The 12,253-nt window shown below is 53.4% G+C and overlaps 1 protein-coding gene across 1 annotated transcript in view; it reads left to right on the forward strand.

Annotated features, from left to right (window-relative positions):
* Nucleotides 1-12,253, forward strand: part of ASTN2 (astrotactin 2) — a 551,498-nt gene that overhangs the window by 95,481 nt on the left and 443,764 nt on the right. The window contains exon 3 of the mRNA XM_065418613.1: nucleotides 9,570-9,719. Within this exon, the coding sequence (XP_065274685.1) occupies nucleotides 9,570-9,719 (150 nt within the window). The remainder of the gene's footprint in view (nucleotides 1-9,569; nucleotides 9,720-12,253) is intronic.

Genomic DNA, 12,253 nt, shown 5'->3' on the forward strand with positions numbered 1-12,253 from the left:
CTTTAGTGTCTACCCAGCGGCTTACATTCATTCATTTGTTTAAAGTCAGACTGCTCCCATTCAGGCCGGACCCAGAGTGGTTGGTGCCATGCAGCAGTTGTGCACCGTAAGAATGCAAGAGAATGCCAGTCTGTTCATGGCCCTTCGACAGGCTGCCAAATAACGCCTCCAGAGGCTGGATCTGCTCCCGGGGCCGCTGCTCTGTGTACTGTACAGGCCTTAGTGTTGCGCAGCACAGGGAGAAACAAGGAGCTCTGCTGCTTGAACCCTGCCAACCCTCAGGTAACTGGGACTTCCTCCCCTAGGGCACATCACCGATCCCCTCACTCCTGTTCAACAGGAATCTTCCATCCAAATGTCTCTGATCTCCCTCTCCAGACCACCCTGCCCCCGACATACTCTCTGAATCCCTGTCCCCATCCAATGTGTATGTGGCTCAACAACTCAGGTGCAGTCCTGGGGCAGTTTCGTATTGACTCAGGGGCATTGCATCCAGCGGATCCAATGGGATGGCTTTACAGAGTGCCTGAGATGCACTTAACTCTGCCTGGGAGTTTGGGGGCATGTCATGGGAGAGGGGAGTCGGAGCCCAGTCTATATGTTGATGGGCTTCTTTAAGGAGGATGGGCCCATCTCAGCCCACCTGGAAATAATCAACTGCCTATGTGGCTGGTTGGCAGCCAATTGGCTAATGAACACCTGCACCAGAACTCAGTTGGGGGAAGGTGCTCCCAGAGAGAGGAGGCTCCTAAGAAGACATGCTCCCAGGGAACAGAGCAGGAGAGCTACCAGGGAAAGGCACTTTGGCAGACAGCTGCAGGAGCCCTAGCCTGCAGGGAGCCAGAGGGGACTCTGCATCAGCCACAGACTGGGAGGGAGTGGCAGAAGGAGCCAGAATCTCTAGGCAGAAAGCTCTGGAAGGCGTCGCTCTGTGAAAGGGGGGCCTGGAGGCAGGTGAAGGTAGGAAATGGCAGTAACAGACCGTGGCTGCTTAATACAGGGTCTGTGGGCTGGAACCCAGAGTAGAGGGAGGGCCTGGGGTTCCCTAATAGCCTCAAGGGAGGGGATGTAAAAAAACTACCCTGATGCAAGGGGGGGGTGTGTGCGGACAAGGACTATTGGGGTTAAGGTGGGGCTGATGTCTGGGGATGGAGTCTCCCTTTACTGACTCTGACCCTGGCAAGGGTGGGACTATAAGTGACCTGGCCCGAGAGCGGAGTCATGAAAAGGGGCCTCCGAGTAGCTGTTGACCGAGTGCCACTTGAAGACGCTGCTGTGCCGTGCTCAGCCATGGGGGGGCCGTACCAGCCAGTGAAAGAGCCCCCCACTGGGCACCATCAGTGGATGACTGAGGACAGTCCCCCACAGTGCACTGGGTGAGGCATCCCTTTGTCCCCAAAAGACCATAAGGCATCACGGCACTGTTGAGGTTCAGTAGCAGAATCCAGGCAAAGAGAGTGCAAAGGCGCCTGGAATATTGCTCCTTCCAAATCCTGCCTCCCGGCCACCGTCCTGCCAGCCCAAGGCGGCTGCATGTCCAACCTTGTTCTGGGCCTTTGAACATGTCCCTGGATGTGTGTATTGGAGAGGCAGGGGTGTGCGTGCATCGTCTCAGTGTGAGCCGGGGGGGGGTTGAGATCACCCTTCTCTTTGCTTTACCCTCAGGATCTGCAGAAGGGCTGGATTTAGCGGAAAGAATTCCCATTAGTCTGGAAGGATTATTTATGGTTTCATTAATAAGTGACAGGTGTGTGATGTCCCTGCCATCAAGTTAATGGACTCAGCCGTCCACGGAGGTGGCTGCAGCATAGCCAGGAATGGTGCAAACCCACTATTTTTCTTTGGCTCCAGTAACATGGGGAGGTGACTCCCCGCCTCTCTCCCCATGGAGTGCAACTATCATGCTCTGCTGGTTGCAAGTCTGTAAATTAATCCTGTGCATGGGCTGGAATTTGTTAAACACGATGGGTCCAATGAAATCCTGGTGGAACGCTACTGGCCGCTCTGGAGTTTCCACTGAGGATGAATTTGGCCCCTTTCTTGTCTCAGTGACATGGCATTTTTGCCCAAGGCCCAGCTTGTTTCATTCTGTCAATGGTGTTTTTTCAGCATTTTTCTTTGTTTTTGTTTTTTGTTTTCCCCCCTCTCCATATAACATTTTTTTTTCTCGCTGAGCCTTCTGCTAGCAGAAGGAAATGTAGAATGCATCCTCTGGAGAAAAGGGTACGGCAGTGGACTGTTCCCCATGAGGCACGTGTGGGAGTGGGGTAACCCGAAGGAGGGTAAATCATTTGCAATATAGCCTCGAGGGAAAATGAAGAGGGGATGGGGATGTAGAAGGAACCACTAACCTCCTTTAGAAGGGTCAGCCCTGAAGACTGGAAGCAGCCAACAAAGGAGATGAGAGGATGGTGCAGAGAGGCTGGACTCAACGGTAGGGCTTCGACTTGACCTGTCTGGGAGTTGGATTTACGGCATAGAGGCTCTTTAGTGAGTGTGGACTCGATTGCCGTAAATGTCTGTAATTCCCATTGATGCCTGTGGCCATCTCTAAGTTGCCAGGGGTTACAGATGGATACAAGATTGACATCTTGGCTAGGCCTTTAAACCATCGGGGTAACGAGCAGGGGGTACGTGCTGCATAACCTCTCTAGGACTGTTCCATTCACCTCAGAAACCAGAAATGGAATGGAGCTGAAGGGGGGTTGAGCTGGCACACTTAGTGAGCAGTGGTTTTAATTCTAAAACTAATTTGGCCAACACTGAGAATTGTCAGGAGAGGCCTGTGACTATAGTTAGGGATGCGGTCACTGGGCTGGTCTTGTCGAGATGGGCAGGACAAGAATAACTGAGGTCACGCGCGTCAGAATTGAGATGCCCAGACAGAACCGCATGGGATCCAAGGACTGAACACGGAGGTGCTGCGGCAGGCCTTTATTCTTAAGTCCAAAGTAGATGACGCTTGCACGGCCCCTGTTTTAACTCCTTTTTATGTCTGCATAGACGTTGCCTGATTGACAGGCCCTATTCCTAGCTTGTGTGTGTGCTGTGCATGGCATCTGGCTGAATATTTGTCCTCTGGTCAGTAGGGTGTGTACGGGGCCGGCGCGTCCATTTAGGCGACCTAGGCGGTCGCCTAGGGCACCAGGATTTGGGGGGGCGGCATTTTGCCGCCCTCGGCGGCGGGGGGGTCTTTCCGCGCTCTGCGTCTTCGGTGGCAATTCTGCGGCGGATCCTTCACTAGCTCCAGGACCCGCCGCCGACGTGCCCCGAAGACCGGGAGCACGGAAGGACCCTGGCGCCGCTCCTGGGTGTGTACCCCTTGTACCTGGTACATGAGAGTTACAGAGCTGGCTGGAGCCTGGCTCTTTAGCTCAAGCTGTAGAGACTCATGCCTTTCGCTCTGGGGTTCCCCAGTTCAGTCTCAGGTGTGACAGCCAGGATAGTGCCCATCCCACAGGGCTGGCCTTACCATGAGGCAAACTGAGGCAGCCGCTTCAGGTGCCAGACTGAGGGGGGTGCCACTAGGACCCAGAATTTCAAAGTTTTGGCCCAAGTGAGGGGGCACGGGGACGTCATTTGAGCTCCCCGCCTCAGGTGCCAAAATGTTGTGGGCCGGCCCTGCCATCACAGGTACAAGCCTGGGTGAATTTTGTGAGGGGGGCCAAACTCCTGTGTGGGTTTCATGGACAGTTGTAGGGTGTTGCTGGAAAAGGGTGGGGGAAAGAATCCTGGCACTGGTCCACTCTGCCGTGCCACTTGGCCTCGCTAGCCTCTTCTGCCTTCCCTTCATCTCTGCTGGCAGGGAGCGAAGGCGCCTGGCTGATTTATTCAGATTAAGTGCAACAATTCCTCACTTGTCAATTAGAGGGTGGTGGTGGTTGTTTTTTTTGGTCTGCCACACTACTTAGATCAAACTCCATCTGTTGAGCCCATACAAGCAATTGCTTTGCCTTGCAGTGCTCCGGGGGGTGGGGGGAGAGGCTGGCTGCCTGCTCCTTGAAATGTGCAAGATACCAGAGTGGAGATGATCTTTGAGCACTGGGATTCTTCCCCCTCCCAGACCCAGACAGATGAGTGAATGTGGTAGGGGAGGGGTCATTTTGCAAATAGTCGACAGCTGGGATTTTCCTTCTGTGAGGATAACACCTCCCTGCACTTGGCATCCACTCCAATGATAGACATTCGAACAGATGCCTCTGGATTGATGCGCCTGTACAGTGCCTAGATGGGGCACAATCACGGCCTCACTGATCATGCCTGTCAGCTGAACAAAGGACGTGGAAGGGCCATGACCTTTACAATACTTAGCGAGCTGAAGAGTCCCTCTCATGTCTCATCTAAACCCCCTCTAATCTCTCGCCCGGCCTCCTTCCAAGAAATAAGCCTTCTCCCCGCAGTTCCTAAGATCGCTGTACTACTCGCGCATGTTACATACTACACAGCCCCAAGGTTCGAAGAAATTGCCATCTGTTCACAGGGAGGCTTTGCTGCAGCAGTCTCAGTCCCCAGGCAGCTGCAAGAGGAGGTGAGAACTCAGACCAAGCAACTGAATCACTTGGGAAAGCAGGATAATGTCCCGCCCCTTCACAGTTTGCTGTGGCCTGTGTATTCCCATCCGGTATTACCCACCTGCAGTGCCTCTCCTTGGCCCATGCCCCTGGAAATGGGCACCGTCCCTTCTCCCTTCCCCTGCTTACACGAACACCGCAGCAGAGATGTCCGGGGTCCCTTGAAAGGGGAGCCCTAAACCTTCTCTACTCTGACCTATTGCATCATTGCGCCTTGATGCGTCTCATTTTAAACTGTATTTGGTGCAGCACCGTGGTGCAATGCCTGATGTGCATCCAGGACTTGAAAGCTTTCCTCCCAGGCTAGTGGGACACTGCCAGCGAGAGAGAGAGAGAGAGTGTGTGTGTGTGTGTGTGTGTGTGTGTGTGTGTGTGTGTGTGTAACCCTTCCCAGCTCATCTGCTGCTGCTCGCAAGAGAGTCCTGCAGCTTCCAGACAGGAGTGGGAAAAGGCCTCCTACATTCACCCAAACCCTCTTCAGGGCCCTGGAGAGGAACTTGAGGTTGCCCAGTGCATAGTGCAGCTAGCCCTTGTGCATACAGATCTCTGCTAATACTGACAGCATTGAGCATGCAGCCAAGGCAGTAGCTGGGGGGGGAGGTCTAGGGTGACCAGACGTCCCGATAAAATCGGGACTGTCCCAATTTTTAGGCGTTTGTCCCGCGTCCCGATCAATGTTTGGTCGGGATGCAATTTGTCCCAATATTTTGCACTCCTGGGTTTTTTTTGTTTGTTGTTTTTTTTCCCTCTGCTGGCGGGACTCCGGGACTCTGCGCTTTTTTTTGCTATGCCAGCGGGACTCCGCTTTTTTTTTTCTTCTTCTTTTTTTGCTCCGCTGGCGGGATTCCACCCCCCCCCCCCCCATGTGTCCCGATATTTTCTTCATCCCATCTGGTCACCCTAGGGGGGGCACCCCCTGGAACGCATGGGAGATGCTTTGAGGGTTTGCTGATGTCAGGCATCTTCAACTGCGGTACCTCGGGGGCTGGAGCAAGTGGGGGTGGGGAGGGGTCTTGCAAAGGATTGAAAGCCTTTTAGCGCAGCTTAAACAGACCTGTGCTGGAAACCTTGGTGGAAGGCCCACATAGATGGAGCACTGCCTTTGGGGGAGGGAGGGCATGAAAGCAGATTTCCCTGTGATAGGATAATATCGGCAGGGAGGGAGGGTCCAGGGTGACCAGACAGCAAGTGTGAAAAATCGGGACGGGGGTGGGGGGTAATAGGAGCCTATATAAGAAAAAGACCCAAAAATCAGGACTGTCCCTATAAAATCAGGACATCTGGTCACCCTAGGTCACCGTGTCTGCTGGCTCGGGGCTCCTCATCAGGGTTCTTGGGAGTCAAAGCAAGGGAAGGGCTCGCACGCTCGTGTGGTTGCTTGCTTGTATTAACAGCCCAGCACTGGCCTGTAACAGACACGGCCTTTCCATCGAGACTGATGTCTCGGAGCTCTAATGCTGGGGCTGCTTGCCGATTGGCAATCCCGCCTCCCTCAGAGACAGCAGCCCCTGCCTGCTGGGTCTCATCCCATCCCGGAGCTGCAGCTGTCTGCATTGATAAGCCTGCTCCGGAATGGGAGCTCTTTAGAAGGTTGGTATTTGGAAGTTTCGGGTGCGTTATCTCTGGCTCCGGTGAAACCTCTTCAAAGGAACAGGGAATCATCAACATGTCCAGCAGCTAATGGTATTAGGAACAGTGCTGTCACCCTGCTGCGTGTGAAATTATACTGCCAGCAACGGAAGGGCAGAGCAGACCCTGATTACATCCGAGCCCAAGGGAGAGGGACCTGTCGCCACACGGGACTGGACTGAAAGTGCCCAGATACTTTATCTCCTTCCCAATCACTTCTAGACCCTCCTTCCCTCTTCCTCCACCCCCTCCTCCTCCCTCCTGCCCACATCCTCCACTCACAAGCTCTTGCTTCCTGGGGAATTGCCCTCTGCTCCTTGAACATGTTGTGGATGCCAGTGCAAACATGTATGGCTCAAGGGACCTGTCACGGGCTGGTTTGGGTGCATGTACAGCTTGGGCGAGAGTGCCCTGCAAGCAGGGGAAAAGGACCCTGGCATAAATGTCACATGCATCCTCATTCCCCTCCCTCCCATCCCCCGTGCGTGTAATTTTTGGAGCCTTCTCTCTCTCTCTCTCTCTCTCTCTCTCTGTCCACAGGAGTCTCAGCGTTTAAGCTGAATCCTTGGCTGGGTTCACAGGCTCCTCGTCCTGCATGAGCGCCCTCCTATTCCCTGTTAAAATGGACTCTGCCCCATGCTGGCAAGAGAATTGGAGTCCATGGCCCATGGCAGTTACAGATCCCAAGCACCCCGGGTGCCAGAGTATTTCCAATGAAAATACATATCTGATGCATCTCAGTGCCGGGGAAGAGCAGCGGGTTAATGCGTTAGCCTTTTAATCCCGGCCGCCCAGTATACACTCGAAAGCACTAGCGCGAATGAGCTTCGCCAATCCACTTCCCCAGCTGACATGTGTCCGCAGTGCCAAACCGCTGCACCCTTCAGCAGAACGCAGCACGACTGGGACCCTCTGCTTAGGAGAGGAGCGTGGCTACAGAAACGCAGGGGATCGACAGAGCTGGGTGGGGGGGTGAAGGAGAGAGTCGGGGTGCTGTGAGTCAGGATGGATGTTTGATTGGCAGAGCTGGGTGGGGGGGTGAAGGAGAGAGTCGGGGTGCTGTGAGTCAGGATGGATGTTTGATTGGCAGAGCTGGGTGGGGGGGTGAAGGAGAGAGTCGGGGTGCTGTGAGTCAGGATGGATGTTTGATCGGCAGAGCTGGGTGGGGGGGTGAAGGAGAGAGTCGGGGTGCTGCGGGTCAGGATGGATGTTTGATCGGCAGAGCTGGGTGGGGGGTGAAGGAAGGTGTTGGGGTGCTGCGGGTCAGGATATGACGTTTGATTGGCAGAGCTGTTCTAGGAGAAGCACTTCTGCCTGGCATTAGCCCAGCCATATGCCATGCGGGACAGGCAGTGAGTGTCCAAATCCAGACCCTGAGGAGGGCACTACGATAGAGACGATATTGCACGTCATAGCGAATGGAAGAACGCAAAGCCAGGAAGGACCGAAACAAAGCCTAAAGAGTGAGCCAACCGGGGCTTGGGTGAGGTGGGCCAACACTGGGTGTGTGCATGGCCCAGTGAGTTGCCCAGCAGATGGCAAGGATGGTGGTGCAGCCTTTAATGCAAAGGAGCCCCCCAAGTGTCTAGAAGAGGGCAAGGGAAATGTCCTGCATGGGAGCTGTCTATGGGCAGTTTATTCCTAGGGCTGGTGACCTGTGCCAACTCCAAAGCAGGCCAGAACCCTGGGGTTTGGATGGCTTGTGGAACTGATAACAAGAAGACGATGTGAAATTCAAAATGGACGCAGGAGCTGAGGCCTCTGTTCTGCTGATGAGCATATTTAAGGAAATATCAGGGAACAAACAACTTGCCCAAATCTGGGTGACTCTGTAGCCGTTGAAGAGGCCTGCACAAGGCTGGCTTGGTACTGGAATTCACCATGCTTGTGTGCTAGTGGTTGCATTATTTCCCATACTTGCCCGCTTCTCTGCAGGCATGACTTGCTGGTGCATTAGATGGAGCAATTCTAATTTCTTTACATTGCGACTTCTTAGGTGTGTGTGTATGTGAAAAAGGGCAACGGTCCTTTAAATACAGAGAAATGTTCCCTCGGCGTGTGGCATGGCAGGACCCTGTTTTCCACGCTCAGCCGCTGTCGCTCCCCGATGGAATTTGGAAGGAGGGGATTTTCTGCTGGTGCCTGTTCGGTTTGGGAAGCCGTTGTTGCTCCTGGTGGGCCAGTAGAAAATGTACAGAACTTAGCTTTGGGTTTGGGTTTGCTGCACATGCGTGTCTAGGCTGGGATCTGACCCTGCTGGTCCCTCATGAGCGTCAGTTCAAAAGAACCTAGAACCTCAATGTGAAACGTGGGCAAAATCCCTGTGTTCCACTTGGCTTGAAGCGGTGAACATCTCATCGCTTTGCAAATCTACAAATCAGCCCCGGCTTTATGTGTAGCTAGGCCCTGCTTCTCTCGAAAAGCTTGCACATCTTCGGTTCATCTGGAAGTTCCCTCGGCTGAGCCCGGGAAAGTGCAGTCTCACTTAGGGCTTCCTACGACTGTACTATCAATGGCCGGTGTTAGAAGAGTTCATGGTCTGGGAGAGTGTAAAGACACTTACAAACCAGGCAGGATTGTGCCCAGCACAAGTGGGGAGGGCAGCACAAAGAAACTTTCCCTTTCCCTCGCTCCTCTGATCATGGAATAGGTACAATCTGGTCCTTGCGCTCAGGGGAATGCCAGGTATCCACAAGGTTGGTGCTGAAGGATGGCCATTCTGGGCCAGACCAAAGGTCCCTCTATCCCAGTATCCTGTCTTCTGACAGTGGTCAATGCCAGGTGCTTCAGAGGGAATGAACAGAACAGGTAATCATCAAGTGATCCATGCCCTGTTGCCGATCCCCTGGCAGAGGTTAGGGACACCATCCCTGCCCATCCTGGCTAATAGCCATTGATCGACCTGTCCTCCAGGAACTTAACGGCACTCCCAAAATGGTGGGTAGAAGGTGGGGCCATGATGACACCCCGCCTGCAGAACTGGGTGGGCCCAGATGGGGGCATGAGCTGTTCCTTTGCAGCAGGCACGCTCTCTGGAGTCAGGCGCATTGGAAGTGTCCTGCAGCCCTGCTGGGCAATATGGCTGCAGGACTCTCACAATGCAGGTGTGTGCCTGAGAAGTGCAGTGAATGGCCTGAAATGACTGAAAGGGTTTCAGTCTCATGCCCCTTGTCTGCACTGGGAAGCCCTGTCGCCTGACTGGCATGAGGCGACTTGACAGATCTGAGCTTTTGTTTCCAAATGACCAGTGCAGCCCATTGCCTCGGCTCCGGGTGGGTGGGTGCCCCAGTGGCCGGCGCTGTTTAGGAAGTGCCTCAGCGCTCGATGTCCGCACGTCTTTTAACCTTCACCCCCTTGCCCACGTTGTAGCTGCTGAGGCGACGCAGGAGACGGTGGAGTCCTTGATGCAGAAGTTCAAGGAGAGTTTCCGCACCAACACGCCCATTGAGATCGGCCAGCTCCAGCCGGCCCTGCGCAGCACGTCGATGGGGAGGCGGAAACGCAGGAGCAGACCCCGAGGTAGGAACCCCCCCTTTGGAGTGATGTCACACTTCCTCCTCCTGTACCATTGAACTGGTCGTGAGTACGGAGACCGTTGCTTTCCAGAGGCCAATGCACGAGCCTGTGGCAAGCCGGGAGGGGCTGCATAGGGCTCTGCTGGGGCGCTCTGCTCACTTGACCACATGGGGAAACATAAACTTTGAGGTGTCACAAAGTCCCTCCATAGCTTGGTGAGGGAGACAGCGGCCGCCCTGAGAGGATGTGCCTCAGATTGTAACAGGCATTTGGGGTGATGGTGGTTGTGAATGAGGTTGGCCCATGTCTCAAATCTGATTCATTCTGGGCCTGATCCTGATTGGTGCTGATTGTCCCTTCCAACTCGATGAGCACTTTCACCTCTTCTTGAAGTTGGCAGTAGCTGAGGGCACCTAGCACCTCTCAGGATCAGGCCTATAATGTTAGTCCTTAAAGTTATGATCCCCACGGACGAAGCCGTGTGTAGGAACGGGAGTTACGGGTAAATGAAATTCAGATTTTGTGCAAATCTTTTTGTTGTTTGGGGGCAAAATGGATTTCTGATCACCCAAAATTCACGTCATTGGATTTCCTCTGTGTTGCACAATTGCCAATCTTTGACCTATAGAAATAAAGGGGGGGAAACAGGGACATGCCACATAATTCCACTGGAATCGATTGGCTGGGGAGATGGCTTCAGACAGACTGGGGGAAAGTGTGTGTTTGTTTTAGAATAATGGTGTGAGAATTAGCATGTATAATGTAGCATGTTTATATGGATTTCAAAGCATAATATAATATGGCCTGACAGTATGGTTTGGTTCGTGGCACTGTTTGTCATGCCCCCCACACCCCTGCGCAAACGTTCTAGAATTTGACTGGTTGTGACCCTGCTCTTAGAACTTGTCAGTAGGGGTAGTTTTATACTCAACAGCAGGGGGCGATGTTGCTCTTCATTGTGAGTATGCACTGATATAGGTTCCTGGTTACTCTGCATTGTGGGCCTTGTACGTTACCACACATACAGTTGGTGCCCAGCTGCTAATAACCCCGTGGCAGAACATTAACGCCCAGAGAAGTCACACGGTCCCTCATGCATCAGCATCTGGCTATTTACTGACTCGGGATGAAATGTCGAAATCTTAAATTTTTGCAAACCAAAAATCCGAATAAAACTTTGGCTCTGGTCCATTGAAATGTTTTGTTTCAATAAGTTTGAAACACTTTTTGTTTCAACTTCGACCATTTAAAAGTTTTCGTTTTTAACAGAGATATAATTTGCTTCAATTTCCAAACCAAACGTCATTTTGAACCAGAAAACTGTAAGTTTTCATTTAGAAAATGTAAAAATAAACATTTGGACAGTTTTGAAACGTCCGTGTTTTTCATGTCAAGAAATCCTTCAAAATGGCAGAAAAGTTTTGGTTTAGATGGATCCGCATTTTCCTACTGAAAAACTCCCCAACAAGTGGTCCAAAGTTTTCAACCAGCTCCGTTCTTAACCTTTCTTCACCTCACGACTCCAGATCCCCGAACCCCGCTCCAATTCCCATGGTGCTTCAAAGGATTTCTGGCTCCTACCGGTGCTGCAGTTACCACGGGTGATTGCAGCTTCCACACACGTACCCGAGCTAGCTGTAATCTAGCTACTTTGGGTATTGGAGCAATATGCTCTTCAGAGCAGGCTGCTCCCCAAGTAATTACCCAGAGTTCCCGGTTGGCTTGTACAGGCCATGCTGAAACATGTGTGGCCTTGGCTTCCCTGCTCTGGTACCCGCGCTAGTTAGAGTTTGGTTGGCTGGGTCAGCCCGTGATTACAGTAGAGACACCCCTGGAGAAGTGACACGCTCGCTCTGTGTCCCCAGTGGGAGCTGGGAACAGAGGAGATCAGAGCTCCTGGGTGGGAGGCCTCTCTTTCATGCGAGGAGGGTGGGGTCGGTCTGTGGGCAGAGCGATCGGAATGCTTCCCCTGCAGGGGGCGTCGGTGTGCTAGCAGGGTGTGAGGTACAGCCGGCCCCCTCCCGGGGTCAGACCCTGCTCTGCAGTGAGGACGGGGTCTGGGTGTGCAGTAGGAACGGGGTGAGTCGGTGCACTGGGTGTGCAGTAGGAACGGGGTGAGTAACAGAACCTGTCCTTGATACGCTGAGGGACGGATACGTCCCTCAGCGTATCAAGGACAGGTTCCGTTACTGCAGTAATATAAACCATTGTGCTGCCTTTCTGGTTTTTCCTGGTGAGAACTCCACTGGCGGCTGCCCCCGTTCGCCTCCGGCCTTTCTCTGCACCGGTCCCGGCGGGCCAGACTTGCTGCGACTCTGGAACTGTCCGAGTGGCTGTCAGGGATGTGGTTTGCTGTCTGGCTTCCCCTTCAGGCTCTGCAGGATGCGATGGGCAGCATGGCCTCATTTGCAGCTGGCGTTCTGGCACTATGCAGAGAACACATGGTGTCCTTGCGCTTCATTAACTCACTTGCCTCGTCATGGAGGCCTTCAGCCTTTCTGGAGAAGGTGACTCCTCAGCGGAGAGATCCTGGGCCA

The sequence above is a fragment of the Emys orbicularis genome, chromosome 18 (genome assembly GCF_028017835.1).
Source record: "Emys orbicularis isolate rEmyOrb1 chromosome 18, rEmyOrb1.hap1, whole genome shotgun sequence".
NCBI classification, from domain to species: Eukaryota; Metazoa; Chordata; order Testudines; family Emydidae; genus Emys; species Emys orbicularis.